We start from the raw sequence: 20,679 nt of genomic DNA on the forward strand, positions 1-20,679 counted from the left end.
AATTGAATCTTTCTCCAAGGTGCTGAGGGTCACACATAACCACATAGCTTACATCCTTCATGATGGCCAGACCCATCTGGGAAGTTCCAGCCAGCTTCTTCAGCTTTCCCTCGTGCCATTTAAGTGGGGAAGGCTCCACACTGAAGTACCGAGTTATCGGGAGCATGTCAGGATTCAGTTCATCTTGTTTATTGAACTCCTGCTGGATACCAAATTCTAGGTATGTAAGACACAGAGAGCCCTTGTTGTCAGGGAGCCCTTGACAAGAATCCCCTGTTGCGTGTAGACAGCAGACCCTCAGACACTACCAATATTATATGGTATATCTCAGAGGAGGGACACTTAGTGCAGCCAAGGAGGGTACAGAAAACTTTCAGGAGATAATTCCTGAGGCAGATCTTACAAGAGGAGTAGACGGGAATTAAGCCAAGGGCCCTCAGCAGACATGAGTGCATGTATTTTGGGCAAGGAAACCATGCACAGTCCCCACGAGAAGGCTATGAAGTGATGATGGGGCTAGAGAGATCTTGAATTTTACCCTAAAGGTAATGGGTAATTATTGACTGAATCTTGGCAGCAATCTACTCAGAGGTCACATTTGCTTTTTAAAAAGGAAAATGGCTGGGACAACGGTGTGTATAGTAGGAGGATAGGGATAATAATTAAAATATCACTCATACTCATCATAGTGTAATTCCATCTGAGATTTATTTATTCAAACACTGTTAAAAAATAAGCAAGGGGAGAGGTGATGACAGATAAGAGAGCAGCAAGATGCTTTCAAGATTCCCTGAAGCACCCCCTCAAACACTAAGACATGATGTAGAACTAAAGCTATAACTCAGAATCTGCAGCTGTGGGGAATGGAATGCGCTTTCTTGGACAGACACATTAAGTTTGTTGTGAAACTAAGGGCCCAACTTCCAAATAGTGACAGGCATTCTGACAGCAGTGCGGATGCTAATCACAGATGAGTTTCTGTAGGGCTTGTCCAGCATTGTTTTGACCACTTTTGCACACACACAGAGGTCCAATCTTGAGCAGGATCTCCTTCTGGCATTTGTTTCTGCCACTGTAAATTGAAGGGACTGGCTTGGGACCTTTAAATGTCTAATATTAAGTGGCTTTCATTTCATATATATTTGTATATCTGTATGTTCACATATGTAAGTATGTATTTCATATATATAAAGAGAGAGACATTCCATCATGAAATAAAATTTTCACTGTGTCTATTAGCAACTTGCTATGATCCGGTTTGATTTTGAAGAGGCCATTCCAGCCATTATTTGGGAACAGACTGGGGAGGAGCAAGAATTGGGGCAGGAGACTAGCTAAGGGGCCTCCACTAGCAAGGAGTGATAATGGCAATGGAAGTGAAGAATTCACATGCTGTGAATCAGAAATGACAGGATTGCTAAGGGGGCTGTGAGAGGCCTGGGATAGGGTGAGAAATCCAGGATGAACCCGAGGTTCTGACCCAAGCAACTGGGCAGAAGATGGTGCCCTTGATAAGACAGTGGAGACAGGAGAATGAGATCTGGGCAGGGGATAAAGAATACTGTTTGGGATGCGTTGAATCTGAAGTGATCATGAGATATCCTCATGTCAAATGGAGAAGCTGAAAAGGCAACTTGGCATTTTTCTGGTAGAACAGATAAGGTAAAATCAATAATAAAGTTTTAATATAGGTTTTAGTGTTTCTTCAGAAGGTATTTCAGTTCACACTGGGTATTTTTTAAGATTGATTTAGAGAGAGCTCCAGCATGGGGAGGGAGAGGGAGAGGGAGAGGGAGAATCTCAAGCCGACTCAGCGCTGAGCGTGGAGCCTCCCAACCCTGAGATCATGACCTGAGCTGGATCCCACAACCCTGAGATCATGACCGGAGCTAAAATCGAGTCAGACGTTCAACTGACTGAGCCATCCAGGTGCCCCTCAGTTCACATTCTTAATAACCACTCACCTTTATTGAGCATGTGATTGGTGCCCTGCCCTATGCTGTTTTATGCATATTCCATTTAAACTTCCACAGAACCCTGTGAGGAAGGTGCTGTTGTTCTCAATGTTGAATGAGGAAGCTAAGTCTCGAGAGGTTAGGCCACTGGCCCAACAGTCAATAGTTGGTAGATGGAAGAGCCTGGATTTGTAATAGGCTCCCCGATTCAGAACTGTACCCCGCTGCTTCCCATGCATCTTACTATGAGCACGCAGCTCACTGTGATTTTTCTCTCTTTTTAGGGTTTTGGTTTTTTGCACTGAATGTAGTCTAGACTCATCTTCACGGGCTTGTGTTGCCCCAGGATACTGTCAAAGGTAAGTTATTAAAATTTCATTACACCATGTATTAGCAGTGAAATGGGAGAGTCTTCATCTTAAAAAGAAGAAGAGTACATTTTGACGTTATTGCTCCTTTCCCGAGTTGTTCCATGAGGGTATTTAAAGTGGCCATCACATCAGCTCTTTGCATTTCTACTTCAGTAGGTCCCTTTAAAAAGCACATCAATCCAAATGATTGATAGTGACATTTGGTGCCTCATCCTTTTATAAAGCTAGAATTTGTTATTAGGGTTTAGCAATTCCACAGTTTTCTGTGAGCGTATTCCTAGTTTCTCTGCCTCTAATCTGTCCTTACTCCAGTCTATCGTCCACATTACTGCCAGGACTAGCTTTCAAAATGATATATTTACTCATGTCGCTCCTTTGCTCAAACAGCTCTCGCAGCTCTCAGTTGCTACAGATGCCGTCCTACAAACTGCTTTTGAGAACCTAACTCCAATCGATGTTTTGGGCTGCTTTTCTAGTGCACCCCTATCTGTTGTGAGCCCTACTGGGCCGTTTTCTATTTCCCAAATATATAGTTCTTTTTCATGGCTTTGTGCCTTGGTCAATGCTTTTCTCTTCACTTGGAGTTTGGAAGAGGGGAGAAGAATGCAGCTATCCGCTGCTCTTTCTCGTATCCCAGGCCACCTTGGCCACCTTTCTCATCTGTATTCTAGGTGCACCCGTTACTATGACTATAATAAAGCATTCAGTATTTTACATTAGCGTTATCTGTCTCTGTCTCCTTTACTAGTCTCTAAACACTTTGAGACTTCTTGGAAGGGAACTAACTGGTTTTTTAGTGCCTGTTGGCTGTTCCTGGACACCTTGCTGAGTGCTATGCATGTATTATTTCATTTAATCCTTGTAACACCTCCTCCTGACAAGTTTTACGGATGAAAATAATGAAGATTAGAATGTTAAGTGCCCAAGATTACACAGCTAATAACTGACAAAGAATTATGAATGACTCTGCTCCTTCAAAGCCAAAACTTGTTCTACTGTAGTACTCTGGCTGAGCACCATCTGGTGTGTGGTAGGGATCCAGGAAGTATCTATTGAATTGATATCTATTGCGGTTTAAATAAAAAGGACTTTAGTTGATGAATTTGGTCATTCCTACATAGAAATTTATTGACTATGAAATGCCAGGTATACAGTTTTAGATAAATGTTGAATACAGACATTAACAAGATACGGTGTCTGGTGTCAAAAAGTTGATGGTGTCATAAGGGAAGCATCTATGTAAGCAAGTAAAACCAGTAGAGCATTATAGATCATATAACAGAATTCAGACAAGATCCACTGGGGACACTGAGGGAAGAATCGCCAGTTCTGCCTAGAGATGGATCAGGAAATTCTTTGTAAAAGCTGAGTCTTGAATGATGAGAGTAGGGTGTTCTCTGGTGGCACCAGGGGAGGGAAAGGCAGAAGGAGTAGTATGAACAGAAACATGGAAACTGGAAATAATCTGGCACATTTGTGAAACTGTAAGTAGTTCATTATGACTGGAGCAAAGGGAAAAAGAGATCTGGCTGATGGCACTGGAGAGACAGGTGAGGGCTAGATCCTGGAGAGCTTATTTGCCAGCTTTTAGAGAAGACCAAGCATTCGTGCGGTATGATGTATGGTTTTACTCATGTTTGTCGTTAACATTTGTTGAGTTCTGTTCCGTGTGTGCTGCAGCAACACCAGGTCAGTGGTCACTTAACCACATACGGCAAGCTGGTGACAGCTCTGAGGTGAAATCATGTGCCAGAGCAGAAATCAAATGCTTGTGTTGTCACATCAGCTTTGACAGCTTTACTACCACTTGTTCGCCCCCTCCAGTGAATTTTCACATAAGTGCACTTTGCCTTGACTTTATCATCACTCTCTTAGCACCAATACACTGGTCCCTTTGTCACTTCCCGAGTGGAACCCCTAGCTCAACCACATACTTTTCCATGGCCTACTTTATTCTCCTTCCATTTTGTCAGAAGGGCAGTAAAATTCACTTAGACCCTTACACACAACTCTAAGCCATGGCTTCACAAGAATGTCAGCAAGGCTTTTTCAAGAAACACCTTAAAAAATATTAAGAATAGTTCCAAAACCACACACACACAAATGAGGACAAATTAAAGAAAGGAGAAATAGAAAAATAGGTATGATAGGACATACAGTAAGTAGGCAGACTATATGATATTAATCAGGAAAGATTTTTAGAAATAAAAATTGACTGGGTATTAGAAGGATAGAGATGTGGATTGGTGGTGAGGGGAAGGGTTTTCAAATCGGGTATGAACTGCATAAACAGAAATTAAATTTGAAACTAATAATACAATGTTAATTAAATTGAATTTAAATAAATTTTTTTAAAAAGAAATTAAATTAGCAAATTGTGTGGAGAGAATAGAGAGAAGATTTGCCTGTGTGAAGTGGGGGATAGTGTGTGCATGGGGAGTAGCTAGAAATAGCGTTGAAAAGTTTATAAACTAAAAGTCTGCTGTTCGTATTATGGCAATGGGATAATTGGGAAGATAAGACCGATATAGAAAACTTAATTCTGAAGAGGAGACGTTCCAGATATAACCTGGAATTGAAGGGGACCTGATAAAAAACATTCTCTCCCCTGAGCAAGTTCTGAACCACAGACATATAGGATGAAGGAGTAAAGCAGGTGGAGATCAGACTTTCACTTTTATTACTAATAAAGTTGACATAGAACTGGGCTTGTGTCTAAAAGCAAGTCGGCTTTCTAATACTCAGCTCTGAAACTTAACAGGTTTCCTCACCCAGAAGTACTAGTCAGGGACAGACCCGCCTTCTAGAAGGAGCAGAGCAGAATAGTTGCCCCCACAGGAAAGGGCTTAGCGGGGTGCTGGACTATGCAAGCCCAGTTTCCCCTTCCAAACTCACTGACCGGACAAGTCACTTCATCCTGACGGCATGTCAGGAATGTAAGGCCAATAGTAGTAAAGGGATATTGCCTCCCATGGAAGGAAGCATTGAGAGTGGGCGAGTTTTCCTCCCCTAACACACAAGAACTCCTGTCTCCTGGCACATTGGTCTTAAGTAGTAATCCTGATCATGTCGGGTGTGTCGTTCCCCTTTAGGGCAGAGGGGTTCTCAGAACAGTACTGCTCCCACTTTTAAGAGGACAAACCCCCACTACCACCCACTCTTCTCTTGGATATTTTCTTGGGCAAAATTGATATGCAAAATAGATTATGCCTTTAGGAGATCCCAAAATAGATCAGAACAGTATATAAATTATATGAACTCCAAGGCTATACAAAATTGTTTCAGCACTGTCCCCATAGCCACCAGATTCAGAAAGTAAGCCTACCTCCTGCCCATGAGCAGTAATTTCTGATAAAAGTAGGTTCTCAGAATGCTGTACTCAGTCTTGCCACGTTGCTATCTGAGGGAAGGAGGATGGGTGAGGTCCTCTTGGTTTGAGCCTCTCCAGGATATCCAGTTAGCCCATGCCAGTGTACAGAATCCACGACTTGGACACTTCCACCCAATTTGGAAAAATCTGCCAGCAGGAGGTTAAATTTGGAACTGGGCCTTTACCGTATCTCAAAAAAACCCAACCAATGTACACTGTCTTCTGCTTTAAAGATTAATACTTGAAGTATCACCTTCTTTTTGCAATTTTTAGGGATTTATAGTAGTGGCAGCCCCAATTACCAAGTTCTTTCCCTTCATCTGTAAGTTCCCTGCCTCCCTGCCTTCTATGAGTATTAAGTGAGACATCTCTTTAATTTCCATTTCCCGTTTGGATTGCCTGTGTAAGCTGAGCACAAACAATTTAAACATAGAACTTCACTGGTTTTGTAGCACATGTGTCGTTTGAAATTCAGCTGCCTTGCAGCTTATGTGCAGCAAATAATTGTTCTACTCATTAATATCTAAAAGACCTGTATGAAGAAAGTCTCTTTTCCCTAAAGTCTAATTTTTGCCTCAGCCATGCCTGCTTAGGAAAAGCTGTGCCTGCATAATTCAAGGTCAGGCAGCAGCCTTCTGTACTTTGAAGCCAACCAAGCCTGCTAATGCCCTGTTCCCTTTGCTGAGGCCAGCACAGCGGGCATTTGCTTGCTAGGCCACAGTGGCCGATGAATGCTGAGGTCACTTGCACAGCTGACATTTAGATGAGCCTTCAGTACCACCACCACAACAGACTGTGGCTTCTTTCCTTGCTGTCACCAGCAAAGCCCCCAAGCCTTTGCTAAGGCTTGTGTGCCTGGTGTATTCAGCCTTGTCTCTATAGAAACAGCCACTTACCTGAAGACAAAGTTACCATAACTACAGTCATCACTAATGTCAAAATACAGTGTAGCCTGTGGTTTATAAACTTCTAATTGGGCTTAATTGTGTAAAGCTGGTGTGTGACAGTAAAAATGCATGTGGCCTCATGTAAACCTCTGCAAGATTGAAACACGTTGCTCCCTCGTTAAAAAGACCAAGGCCCAAAGTCCTGCCCCAACAGAAACCTTAGAAATTCCACATGCATTTTGCTCCCCAAATTTTCCTTCATGTGTATTTATCAAAACTTTAGTCTCACGTACCAGATATTAGGGTCTTTGAGAGACCCAATAAATAGCACTCTTTCCCTTGGCTGAGTTCTATCCCAAGTGAGAAATAAAAGAGTAGGGCATTTGAGAGACCGAAGTATCATCTCTGTTACTAATAAAGCTATATTGGAGAATATGGTGTACATCTATAGGCAGGTGAACTTCCTAGCACTGAACTCAATATTCAACAGGCTTACCTAGTCCCAGGTAATTGTGAGGGGCCTGCACTTAGGGGAACAAGAGCAGAGGAAAGTGCATGCTCCCTGGGGACAGCTGGCTTCCAAAAGGAAGAGAAAAGGGCTGAGCTCACGTGCCCTGTTTCTCCAATCTCACCATTCAGAAAGGATCCTCCGGGGTGGAACCTGTACATGTGGAGAAGAGCCAGGAGGAAGACCTCGGGAGAGGTGAAGGAGGTTCCTCTTTCCAAGCACATTCAAACGGAAATGGCACAGAAATCATTGGGGTGTCTTTCTCTGTCCGCTGTCCATATAATGCATCATTTATGAAATACAGTCTGTATTTCTGTAAAGTATAATGAGAGCTTAAGGACATTTGTGAAGCAGTTTGCATACAACATCCTTCTAGGTAGCTTCCTGACTTTTTCCAGTGCTGTCAATTTAATTTTCATAGAAAGAGCAAGTTTATTTTTGCACAACTGTCATAAACAGATGAGGGGCAAAACCAGCTAGAGAAAGCCTGTTTCCCTTGCGGTGAGCATCTGTTTTGCACTGGGAATGGGCAGTGTCAGTTCATCTGGAGTGAGTGAATGGGGCTTGATTAACAGAGCTCCCACTGTACCAATTTTACATTTCATGTCACATAAATACACATTGGTTCCCAAAAAACCTCATTAGGTGAGCACAGTAGATATTTTGATACTCCTCTCTCACCCAGCAGATGAGGAAACAGATTTCCACACCGTATCTCCAGGCTGCTGCATTTATAAAGAGAGTCTCTGCACACACACATCCTGGGGCAAGCTTCTTTTTAGCTTTTATATTTTGTAGGTATGAACCTTTTATATTTTTTTTAAAGATTTTTATTTATTTGACAGAGAGAGACACAGTGAGAGAGGGAACACAAGCAGGGGGAGTGGGAGAGGGAGAAGCTTCTTTAAAATCTTTTAAAAAAATAAAATAAAATATTAGAAGGATTTTTAAAACATTGATTACCTGTAATGTGGTGGAGATTTGTTTTGTGTCAGTTTGAGTAGTTATTCCTCAGGAATTACATATTGAATGAAAATTTGAATGTTACATACACTTTTAGTAGTTTCCTTTTGGTACATTTTAATTCATAAAATTTTAACCCAACTTGATTCATTTTATTCTTAGAGGAAAAATTACTACTTTTTATTGTTTTGCCCTAGGACAGCCTGTTCTCATGTAAAAATAAATTAATTGATATTTAGTTCATTAAGCAAATCCTCTTTAAAAAGTGGGATCCACCATTAGCGTGTACCATAATTTCAGTTAAAAAATATACCACAAATATTGAACATAAATGATAAACCCAGGAAATCCAGCCAGTTTCAATAGCCTATTGTAATATGCAGGCAGTATGACCTGCTACAGCCTAACAGCTGGCCCACTGCTTGAAGTAAGTGGGCATCCTTTCTGACGGGTCACCGTTTGTACTGTATGAGTTGCTGAAGATTTTCACTGTCACCTCTGCCAAAAATCAAGAAAAAAGAAGAAAGAAATCTAGAACTGTTTAATACCCCAGTATCTTCAACATTTCCTAACTATCCTCCCCTAAGGTAGGGAAAATTCCCTCCTACCTCTCTCCTTCCCTTCTTACCAAAGATGTGCGCGCGCGTGTGTGCGCGCGCATGTGTACACACACACACACACACACATTACTTAAGGTTATTGCCTCCTTGGTGATCCAGTTTCAGTCTAATCTTTGGAAAATTGATTTTTGCACTGAATTCCTTTTTTTTCTCCTCTTACCTCTTTTAGGCAGTATTTGTGTGTTTCTGCAGAGTTTTGCACAGAGTCTGTTCCCATGCAAACCAATGAGGGAGAAGTGTCGGAAGAAAGCAGTTCTAAGGTCAGTGAATTACTAAAGATGCAAACACTTTGGGTAGAAATTAAAAACAGGCAGTGGGTGAGTAGAGTGGGTGTTTTGTTTTAGGTGAATTTAGAAACTATCTTGATTTAGATTAAAACCTAACCTAAGGTTGAGAAGATTTTTTTTTCTTCTTGATAGCCATTTTTGTTGTGCTCTATGACCAATTTAAAACAAATTTTACTGAACTCATAGAGAACTTTATGCTTCGTTTGTGCAGTGGTAGCACTTTATCTTTTAATGTTTTGTTGTGCAAGTTCTGCATTCTTATTTTAAGAAATTAAAATGAGTCAGAAATGTGTAAGGTAAAAAGTAAAAAGCCTGTCCCTTATTCTTGCTGCACAGAGATGTCATCAATAATTTTTAGACATTTTTTACTATAAATCTTTAAACGGTAATTTGTTAGGTTTGGATTTTCAAGCTAAGGCGTGAATGAATGTTAACCATTGGCAAACCCTGTATATGAATTGTTATCTGTGTGCTTATGTACATCTCTATATCTGGCTCCATGTCCTGACTCTCCTGGGCTTTTTCTCTGCCTGGTCATATTGGGACCCTCAGTGTCACCTTCATGTCTCTCTCCTTTCAAAGTTGTCCCTAGTCCTTCCTGAGCACTCCAAGGGTATCTCACACTGTGTCCTGGACAGTGCCCAGTCTGCTGCCCTGGACCTTCCTGAGGGGAGTCTTTTTGCTGCTGCCAGTGCTACTGGTATTCTCTGTGGGAGGGCTTTTTTCCCCTGGTCACTAGAATGCAGTTTTGTATGACCCAATCACTTTCTCGCAGAGCATTCTACTGTTTTAGTGAAAGCCGCTATTGTAAATACTGAAAGAAGACAAGTTGACAGAGTTAGTATTAATGTAAAACTTCAGAAGCCTTTGAATCCTTTGGAGACACAGTGACTATTCCTTATATTTTTCCCAAGGACCACTTCAGGGCTTATTTAATTTCCCTGCTGTGTATGTAAAAGAGAAAATTGAATAGCACTAACACAGTTACCCATGAATCTGTCTCATTGTTCCACACTTTAGAAGTTAAATATGAAAATTATGTTCTGTAAAAAGTCTTTGATGACATATCAGGAAATCCAAAGGCGAGGATATGGACTTCATTGGCCTGATTCCCTTAGAAGGAGACTCGTGTGATCTAATTTATTTAGTATTTATGTGCCTATGTTGTCACACTGATCTGAAAACAGAAACTATTTTGTCTGTTATGTGTGGCTTTGACTCACTAAATGCAGTGATCGGTTTTCTTAGTGCCTGGTCTAGCTATTGCACAGTGGAACTGTGCATCATGAGGTAGTCTCCAGTTCTACTGTAGATTTACTGACACATCTTGGATTATAGCTGTTTATTTATGCTGTCTCTTTTTATTCTTTTATTCTTTTAAATTGAGGTATTATTAAAAAAATACACCTTTATAGTCATTCAGTTAATTCTTTAATTCACAAACACTTATGGGACACCAGGTATGTGCTGATGATCCCAGGTATGGCGTGCAGAGTTACATAAGGCAGGGTCTCTGCATGTTGGGAACTTGTAGTGTAGTTGAGGGAGGGAACCATACCATAAGGGCAATGATAGTGGCATTAACTGTGTGGTATTAGGAGCTAGGTCAAAGTAAAGAATTCCTTCTGGATAAGCTTCATGATAGGTGACACTGGAGTTTTGTTGGAAAAATAAAGGGTTTTTGTTCATTTTTATTGGTTGGTTGGTGAGTGGGTGGGTGGAGGTGGGAAGGGCATTATAAGCAGAATGAGGCATATGTCGCATATATAAATGGTGAGGTCTAACAGGAGATGGTGAAAAGATTTGAGTGCATTTCAGATATCTTGCTGTGTATTAAACCACACCAAAAATTAGTGGTTTAAAACCACTATCACAATCTCTTGGGCAGAAGAATTCCAAATAATTTATGTAGATATGTCACCCTCAAGGATGTGGAGCCTAAGTCCCCATTCCTTAAGTGTGGCTTCACATAGTGGGGAAACCTGACAAACAGCATCTCAACCAGATGGTCAAGGTCTACATAGACAGGATAAGTCATTTTATAGTACATATCGTTGATGTGATGGGCTGAAATGGTACCTTTCCTCAGTGGTCTTCTTCCCCAAAACCCGTTGTCCCACTCTGATCATGAGAAAAACATCAGACAGATCCTGATAGAGGGATGTCCTACAAAATACCTGACCAAGACTACCCTCGAAACTGTCAAGAGAAAACAAGATACGTCTGAGAAACTGTCACAGCCAAAAGGAGTCTAAGGGGATGTCATGACTAAATGTAATACAATATCCTAGGTGAGATCCTGGACTAGAATAAGAATGTTAGGTAAGAACTAAGAAAATCTGAATGAAGTATGGATTTTAGTTAATAATAATGTGTCAATATTGGTTCATTAATGGTGACAAAGGTCCTGAGATAAGATATTAATAATAGAGGGGGAAATAGATATATATATATAAATCACCACCGCAGCTTTTGATTATCTCTCATGATCTGTGATTCACTGAGCTCTATAGGGCAGTTCTGCTCCAAAGTGGTGTTGGGGGGCTGTAGTCATCTGGAGGCCCAACTGGCCAGAAACATCCAAAATTCCTCATTTACATGGCTGGCAGCTGACAGCTCAGCTTGAGGCTGTTGACCTAAGCATCAAGGATCTCCTCCATATGACCTCTGTACATGGCTTGGAATGTTTCTCACAGCATGGCGACTGGGATCCAAGAGAGAGTACTGCAAGCACGCAGAAGCTGCAGCCTTAGAAGTCAAACAGCTTTCCTTTCCCCACCTCCTGGTGAATTAAAGCCAGTCCCAGGGCTACCCCAGATTCAAGGGGAGGAGAAACAGATTCCACCTCTCAGCGGGAAGACAAGGAGAAAATTTGAGGTCATCTTTAATAGTGATTAGAGTGTTGGGTTCCAGCTGAAGAGGAGGGAATGATGGAGACCATTATCTAAGATTATCTTAGGCTAAGGAGTTTAAAAAACAGGCAATAGGTTTCTAAAGCATGGAGGGTGAGATGTGCATTTTACTTTATGATTTGCTCTCATAACAACTAGTGTTAATGTAGAGGACACACTAGAATATCTGCATCTCGACAGTCAAATTCTCTATAAAGAAAGAGAATCTGATTGGCCCAACCCAGCCTGTGGCCTGATTTCCATTAGATCTTGAGTTCTCCGAGTCAGGTGGCAGGGACCACAGACAAGGAATAGATCCCACGAAAGGACATATGAAACAGGAGGCAACAGCCAAGACTCCTGGGACAGTCTCCAGTCAATGCTGATATAATCTTCTGCTATATTTTTTACCAAGGATGGATCAGAATTTTTAATTTCAACTCCACAGCTATTTCTCACTTTACATTTAGTATAATTTAGGTTGATACTCTAAACGAGTTGGTGTTGGCTTACTAGTTGTAGAGATTCTGCAGCTATAGGCTTGGAATGTTTATTTTTTAAGTGAAATCTGGCAAGCATAGAAAAAATTATCATAAAACTGAGCAGTTGAGTATTTGTGATCTCATTCTCTGTACTTCTTTGTATAGTTAAGCATTTTATAATAAAACAAAAACAAATAGGGTGCCTGGGTGGCTCAGTTGGTTAAGCGACTGCCTTCGGCTCAGGTCATGATCCTGGAGTCCTGGGATCGAGTCCCACATCGGGCTCCCTGCTCAGCAGGGAGTCTGCTTCTCCCTCTGACCCTCTTCCCTCTCATGCTCTCTATCTCTCATTCTCTCTCTCAAATAAATAAATAAAATCTTTGAAAAAAAGTATTTAAAAAAAAACAAAAACAAATAAGCTCTAGAGTTTAAGAATTATAGCTATGGATTTAAGTGCCCATGTGTCTTTTTTAATTACCATAAATAAAAAACAATCAGGAAGCAAACATTTTAGCTATAATGTTCTCTTTACTGTTATCAAAGTAATAAATGAATAAACGTAGTCTTTGTCTACAAAGAATAAAGTGATCTATTAATTGGCTTTATATCAAAGATTTAAATGAGACAATTTAGACTAAGTCTTTTGCTTTTTTTTAGAAAGAGAGTGAGTGGGGCGGGGCAGTGGAGGGGGAGGGATAAAGGGGGAGGGGAGGGATAAAGGGGGAGGGAGAGAGAGAATCTTAAGCAGGCTTCAAGCCCATCGTGGACCCTAATGTGGGGCTTGATCTCACGACTCTGAGATCATGACCTGAGCTGAAATCAAGAGTCAGATGATTAACCAACTTTGCCACCCAGGCGTCCCAAGTCTTTTGCTTCTTTAAGTTTGGGATATCTCTATCTGAGACTGAATCTGATTTAGCAAATTATAACAAGATTTTATGGCTTTTGGTATTTTAAGAGCAAACTGGGAAAGAAACTATGCAGGATAGGTATTTTTCCCATTTGTCTTCATAGCTGGCAAACAACATAAATTGGATTGGATTCCAAGTCTCACTCCAAAGTCCATGCTAAGTTCAGTCCTCCATCCTGAAGAAGTTATATGAAGAGTAATCAATTCTGTTTACTTATATCAGAGAAACTTTTTTTTTTTAAAGATTTTATTTATTTTTTTGAGACAGAGACAATGAGAGATAGAGAGCATGAGAGGGAGGAGGGTCAGAGGGAGAAGCAGACTCCCTGCCGAGCAGGGAGCCCGATGCAGGACTCGATCCCGGGACTCCAGGATCATGACCTGAGCCGAAGGCAGTCGCTTAACCAACGGAGCCACCCAGGCGCCCCATCAGAGAAACTTCTTAGAAAGGTCACCTGGTGTAGAAGAATGCATACAAGGAGAGTGGGTGCTTTGTGCATATGAATAATGCTGCTGTGAACATTCCTTATAAGGTTTTGTGCCTTCATTTCTCTTGGGTGAATAACCAGGAGTGGAATTGCCAGGTCATATGGTAACTTTGTGTTTTATTTTTTGAAGAACTGCCAAACTGTTTTCCAAATGGCTGTACCATTTTATATTCCCACCAGGAGTGTATAAGGGTTCTAATTTGTCCATATCCTCACCAGTTTGTTATTGTATGTATTTTTTATTCTAGTGGATATGAAATACTATCTCATTGTGGTTTTGATTTGTACCTGGCATGCTTTTTTAAATGTAAGTGCAAAAATTATAATAAGATGAAGGTGACCAGGCCTGCCCTGGACTTTCTGAAACAGGATCTCAAGAGTTGGGAACCTGGGATCTCTGTTTTCCAAGTGCCCCAGGTGATCCCTAAGCCAGTAGTGCACAGACCACAGCTGAACTAAGGGGGCACTCAGAGGAGGCAGAACCAGTGATTTCTTAAAGTTGTCTCTGAAAGGTAAGACATACAGAAACTTCAGAGGAGGGTTGCATTTGGGAAGGGAGGAAAAAGATTGAATTTGGAAAGGGCTGGCTACACAGGGGCCCTAAACTCTTCACTGTATCTGTATTTTTATTTCTTTAAAAAAAGAGGGAAGACGAACCATGAGAGACTATGGACTCTGAGAAACAAACTGAGGGTTCTAGAGGGGAGGGGGTTGGGGGGATGGGTTAGCCTGGTGATGGGTATTAAAGAGGGTACGTTCTGCATGGAGCACTGGGTGTTATACGCAAACAATGAATCATGGAACACTACATCAAAAACTAATGATGTAATGTATGGTGATTAACATAACATAATAATAAAAAAATTTTAAAAAGGAGAAATCTGAAGCAAATATAAAACAAATACGTTAAATCTGGTGGTTACATGGGTGTGTTATTTTATTCTGTGTACTTTTTTCTATATCTTAAAAAATTTCCCTAATTTATAAAAATAGAAAATTCTGTTTTCTCTCCAGCCCCAACCATCACATTTGTATTCCATCTAGCAAAAAAGAGAGAATTTGTCACTTACCTTGAAAGACTTCATGAAAGTTGCACATTCAGCTGTGCTTTTATATTTCTTTGACCAGAATTTAATGACATGGCCACAATAAACTTCAAATGATGTTAGCATATGTGTTAGCTAAAATTTATAGGTTCTGTTGCTAAGGAGGAAGTGCTTCTATGTCTCAAAGTCAACCACATTATCCAGTATGCTGCTATTATACTGGTCCTGCCCATCCTGAAGTTGTACAATTGATTCTTTTAAACCTAGAATTTTTAAAAGGGTTTTTCAAAAGACTAATGTAATTCAATGAGGGAAAAAAAAGTTCTTTCTTTTTTTTAAAAGATTTTATTTATTTGAGATAGAGTGAGAGAGAGCACAAGCAGGGGAGAGGCAGAGGCAGAGGGAGAAGCAGACTCCCCACTGAGCAGGGAGCCTGATGTGGGACTCGATTCCAGGACCCTGGGACCATGACCTGAGCCGAAGGCAGACACTTAACCGACTGAGCCACCCAGGAGCCCCATGGAAAGGAAGATCTTTCAATAAATGGTGCTGGAGCAACCAGATAACCATATGGAAATACATGAGCCATGATTGCTATGCCCCACGCCATACATGAAACCTAATTTGAGTTGGATCAAAGACCTAAATGTGAGGGCTAAAACTGTAAACTTTTGGAAAACAACATAAGAGCTGTCTCTATGAAGAAAAAGAGAGAGAGAGATGTCTCTGTGACCTTAGGAGGATTGCAAAAAGCACAAACCATAAAAAAGAAGAGTTGCTCAGTTGAATTTCATTTAAAAAATTTAAACATCTGCTAATATGCCGACAGCATTAAGAATATGGAAAAGCTACTTGCAATAATACATTTATCTAATAAAAGTCTCATATCTAGAACATATATAGAATTCCTAAAAATCAGTAAGCAAGATCAAACAACTGAAAAATATATACAAAAGACATAAATAGTTATTTCACAAAATAAGGTACGCAAATGGCCATAAAAATAGGTTTTCAACATTATTCATAAGGGAAATGCAAATTAAAACTAATGTGATATTGGGGTGCCTGGGTGGCACAGTTGGTTAAGCGCCAACTCTTGGTTTCGGCTCAGGTCATGATTTCAGGGTCATGAGATCAAGCCCAATGTCAGGCTCTGCGGTCAGCACCGAGTCTTCTTGGGACCCACTATTCCTCTCCCTCTGCTCCTCCCCCACCTCATAAATAAATCTTAAAAAAAAAAACCAATGTGATATTATTACATACTCAATAAAGTTTGAAAGACTGAACATACCAAGTGTGGCAAGAATGTGGAGCAACTGGTACTCTCATACATTGTTAGAGAAGAGTATAAAATGATACAACTACTTTAGAAACTGTTTCTCAAATATCTAATAAAGTTAAACAGGACCATCTGGATGGTTCAGTTGGTTGAGCGTCCAACTCTTGATTTTGGCTCAGGTCATGATCTCGGGGTCCCAGGATTGAGCCCTGCATTGGGCTCCATGCTCAGTGGGGAGTCTGCTTGAAGATTCTCACTCTCTCCCACTGTGCCCTTCCCCCTGCTTGTGCACTTTCTCTCTCTCTCTCAAATTTAAATAAATAAATCTTTATACAGGGTGCTTGGGTTGCTCAGTCAGTTGAGCGTTGAACTCTTGGTTTTGTCTCAGGTCGTGATCTCAGGTCATGGGATGGAGCCCTTCCTCAGGCTCTACGCTCAGCATGGAGTCTACTTGTCTTTCTCCCCCCGTACTCTCTCTCTCTCTAAAATAAACAAATAAAATCTTTAAAAAAATGTAAGCGTATGCCTAACCTATAACCCAGACATTCCACTTCTAGGTGTATACCTAAATACACATGACTGCATAGGTTCACAAAAAGACTTAAGTGAGAACATTCATGGTAGCTTTATTTGTAAGAGCCCCAAACCAGACATAGCTTAACTGTCCATCAACAGGTGAATGAATAAACAAATTATAGTATGTTTGTTCAATGAAGTAGTACTAAGTTTAAAAATTAGACTTTTTTTTTAAGTAGGCATCATGCACAGCATGGAGCCCATTGCACGGCTCAAACTGACAACCCTGAGATGAAGCTCTTTTAGCTGAGTTCTGTTCAAAGAGATGCACTTGAGCTAATGTCTCAATGATGTGAAGGAAGCTTTCATGTAACAATATGAGAGAAAAGGTTTCTAAGTCAAAGACATAATTCAAAGGCTTTAAGATTGGGTGAGAGCGAAGAAAAGAAATGGAGAGTGTAGTCTAGCATAAGGCAGAGGAGATTTTCAAAAGGGTGGCTTTTTGAAAGATGGCTATTATAAACTGTTACTTAGAGGACAGGGAGAAATAGGGATAGTAAGTGCAAAGGATATTCCACTTAGTAATAAAAAAATTATTAAGAATTGAAAGCAGTGGGATGCCTGGGTGGCTCAGTCGGTTAAATGTCTGCCTTCAGCTCAGGTCATGATCTCAGGGTCCTGGGATCGAGTCCCACATCAGGGTTCTTGCTCAGTGGGGAGCCTGCTTCTCCCTCTGCCTGCCACTCCCCCTGCTTGTGTTCTCTCTCTCTCTCTCTATCAGGACGAACACTGAGTAATGTATAGAATTGTTAAATCAGTATATGATATACCTGAAACTAATATAACACTGTATGTTAACTGTACTGGAATTAAAATTAAAAATTAATTAAAACAGAAGAAGAAATCATTGAAAACAGGGACTTTATCAGATATTTGCATACCTATGTTCATAGCTGCCTTAATTCACAGTGGCCAAGAAATAGAACCAACCCAGTGTCCATTGACAGATGAATGGATAAACAAAAAGCGGTATATCAGTGTGCATGAACCTTGAAGACATTATGCTTAGTGAAATAAGCCAGTCCAAAAATTTGACCTAGAGTGGTCAAAGTCATAGAAATAGAGAGTGGTGTGGTGGTTGCCAGGGACTGAAGGGAGAGGGGAATGGAAAGTATAGTTTGGGAAGATGGAAAAAACTCTGGAGATGTATGGTGGTGAGGGTTGCATGCTAATGTGAACATACTTAATACCGCTGAACTGTACATGTAAAAATGGTAAAAATACCACAATTTTGTATAAGACTTTATTTTTTAAGTAATCTCCTCACCCACCGTGGGGCTTGAACTTACAGCCCTAAGGTCAAGAGTTGCATGCTCCACCAACTGAGCCAACCAGATGCTCCTAAAATAACACAATTTTTTAACGTTATTGGGACTTCTGCTACTGGGAAAAATGCTCCTAAAATAACACAATTTTTTAAAGTTATTGGGATTTCTGCTACTGGGACAGAATTCACCTTCCCACTGGAAATAATCACTTAAAAATAGACAGAAAAAATAATCTATATATCTGAAACAACAGTTTAAAAAACATTGGACATTAACTAATGAAGGGCAGTGATTACCGAGAAATGGAAAACAAATAAGGTGAGTCCTCTGACTACCCCAGCATATTGGCTTGAGAGAGATTCCAGGCTGCAGTGCAGGGAAGGTCATGATTTCAGGGTCAGGCAGCCTTGCTGAGGGTCTGGAGAGACTAAGGCACCTAGAGATCTGGCCAGAATACGGAGAGGGGAGAGTTACACACAGAGTGAACTCTGGAGATCTGTGGAGGGTTCATCCTGAGTATTCAGCAGAATACTTTTGGGCACATGCATATGAGGAGACTATTCATGGCTGGGGCAGGGTGGGGGACCAATCCAAGAGGATTAAAGGAAACCGTGCCCATAATATTGCCTCTTTCTATACCCTGGAAAACCTCATAACTCATGCAGCATTAGGTAGAGCCCTCAGTAGTGGCACTAACAGAGTCCTCACCTCATTGATAGGGAATGATTAGCCCTGAACTAAACACTACTTTGGTCCAGCCTAGCACATCCTAAAAGCAAGAGACAAAAGGAACAGACTGTTCAAAGTAATCTAACTGTGTCCCACAACAAAGCTCAAAAATACTTACAGGAATCCAGAATATTCAGTACTCAGCAAAGTAAAATTCACAATATCTGGTATCTAAGCAAAGATTATCAGACATGTAAAAATTAGGAAAATAGAGACCATAGCAAAGGGGAAAAAATCAATTAATTGAAGTCAACCCACAAGTGACGCAGATTAAAATTAGCAGACAGGAATATCAAAATACTTACTACAACTGTATTTCAGATATTCAAAAAATCATGTAGAAAAATGAAAGATATTTTTTAAGAAGACTCAAATTTCTGGAGTTGAAAACTATAATGTCTGAGATGAAAAATATACTGGATGAGATTAGTGGCAGATTAGACATTGCAGAATAAAAGATTAGAGAATTTAAAGTCATACTAATAGAAAATATCCAGCACAAAACACAGAAAAAAGAGTAAAGAGCAAAATATGGAAAGATGATCAGTGTGCTATAGACAACTTCAGGGAACCTCATATGCATGTAATTATAGTCTCTGAAGAAGAGGGAAGGGAGCAGAAAAAAAAATCTAAGAAATATTGGCCCCAAATTTGATAAAAACTGTAAACCCAGAGATCCAAGAAGGTAAATGTTCCTGAAACATGAAGAAAACACACCAAAGCATATCATAATCAAATTACTCAAAACCAGGGATAGAGAAATCTTAAAACCAGAGGACAAAAGACACTGTTAACAGAGGAACAAAGATAAGGATTTCTCTATGGAAACAATGCAAAGAAGACGACAGTGGTCTATACTGAAAGAAAAACTGTTAACCTTGAATTTTGTAATCAGTGAAATTTCTTTCAGGAATGAAGGCTAGATAAAATCTGTTTCAGACACACAAAAGCTGAAATAATTCATCATCAGCATACCCTTCCATACTATAGGAAATGTGGAAGGGAGAAGGAAGGGGATGCCAGAGGGAAATACAAATCTATGCAAAGAAATGAAGAGCTCAGGAAATGGAAATGACATGGGTAGATACAGAAGACCTATTACTTAAATCTCTTCAGAAGAGAATTGATTGTTGAATAAAAGTTATGCACACGTTGTGGGTTTATATCTATGTAATGTACACTAACAGCAGCCTAAAGGCTAGGAGGGTGAAGATGGAAGAATACTATTGTAAGGTTCCAAGTTATATGTAAATTAGTATAGTGTCACTTGAAGAGAAGGGGATACTTCCCACTCCTTCTGTGAGGTCAGCATTACTTTGCTATCAAAACCAAAGACTTGGCAAGAAAAGAAAATTACAGAATAGGATCTCTCATGAAGTAGGTACAACAATTCTAAACAAAATTTGAGCATATGATAATACATGACCAGGTGGGATTTTTCCCAGGAATGCAGGGTTGGTTGAGCATTCAGAAATCAATCAGTATGTAATTCATCACATTAACAAATTAAAAAAGAAAAACCATATGATCAACTCAACAAATGCGAACAAAGCATTTGACAAATGCCACATCCATTCCTGATAAAAACTGTCAGCAAACTAGGAATAGAAAGGAACTATTTGACCTGATAAAGGGCTTTTATGAAGATCCTACAGTTAAACTTAATGGTGAAAGACTGAATGATTTACTTCTAAGATGAAGAACAACAAGATGTCTGCTGTCCCCCCCTTTCTATTCAGCATTGTACATACGCTGAAAACCACAAAACGTTGCCAAGAGAAAATAAAGTCAACCTAAATAAATGGAGAAATACACCTGTTTATGGGTCGGAAGATTCAATATTGTTTAGATGTTGCTTCTCCCCAAATTGATCTATAGAGTCAGTTCAATCTCTGTCAAAATCTTAGCAGACTTTTTTTTGTAGAAGTAAAAAAGCTGACTTATAAATCCATATGGAAATGCACAGGACATAGAACAGCTGTATTAGTTTGCTAGGGCTGCTCTAACAAAGTACCACAAACTGAGTTGCTTAAACAACAGAAATGTATT

The 20,679-nt window shown here is 40.2% G+C and overlaps 1 protein-coding gene across 5 annotated transcripts in view; it reads left to right on the forward strand.

The window, feature by feature from the left end:
• TNRC6B (trinucleotide repeat containing adaptor 6B) overlaps window positions 1-20,679 on the forward strand; it is a 241,071-nt gene that overhangs the window by 59,759 nt on the left and 160,633 nt on the right. For 3 of the 5 annotated variants that reach the window (XM_028115709.2, XM_028115707.2, XM_028115710.2), the window contains exons 1-3: window positions 38-220; window positions 2,240-2,314; window positions 8,844-8,934. In XM_028115709.2, coding sequence (XP_027971510.1) covers window positions 60-220; window positions 2,240-2,314; window positions 8,844-8,934 — 327 coding nt within the window. In that variant the 5' untranslated portion in view covers window positions 38-59. Of the gene's footprint in view, window positions 1-36; window positions 221-2,239; window positions 2,315-8,843; window positions 8,935-20,679 lie in introns of those variants that run through there. The other 2 variants (XM_028115713.2, XM_028115711.2) reach the window with 2 other exon arrangements.

Source organism: Eumetopias jubatus, unplaced genomic scaffold (genome assembly GCF_037043125.1).
Source record: "Eumetopias jubatus isolate StellerSeaLion01/CBP00866 unplaced genomic scaffold, mEumJub1_p1.0 scaffold_8, whole genome shotgun sequence".
Classification (NCBI taxonomy): domain Eukaryota; kingdom Metazoa; phylum Chordata; class Mammalia; order Carnivora; family Otariidae; genus Eumetopias; species Eumetopias jubatus.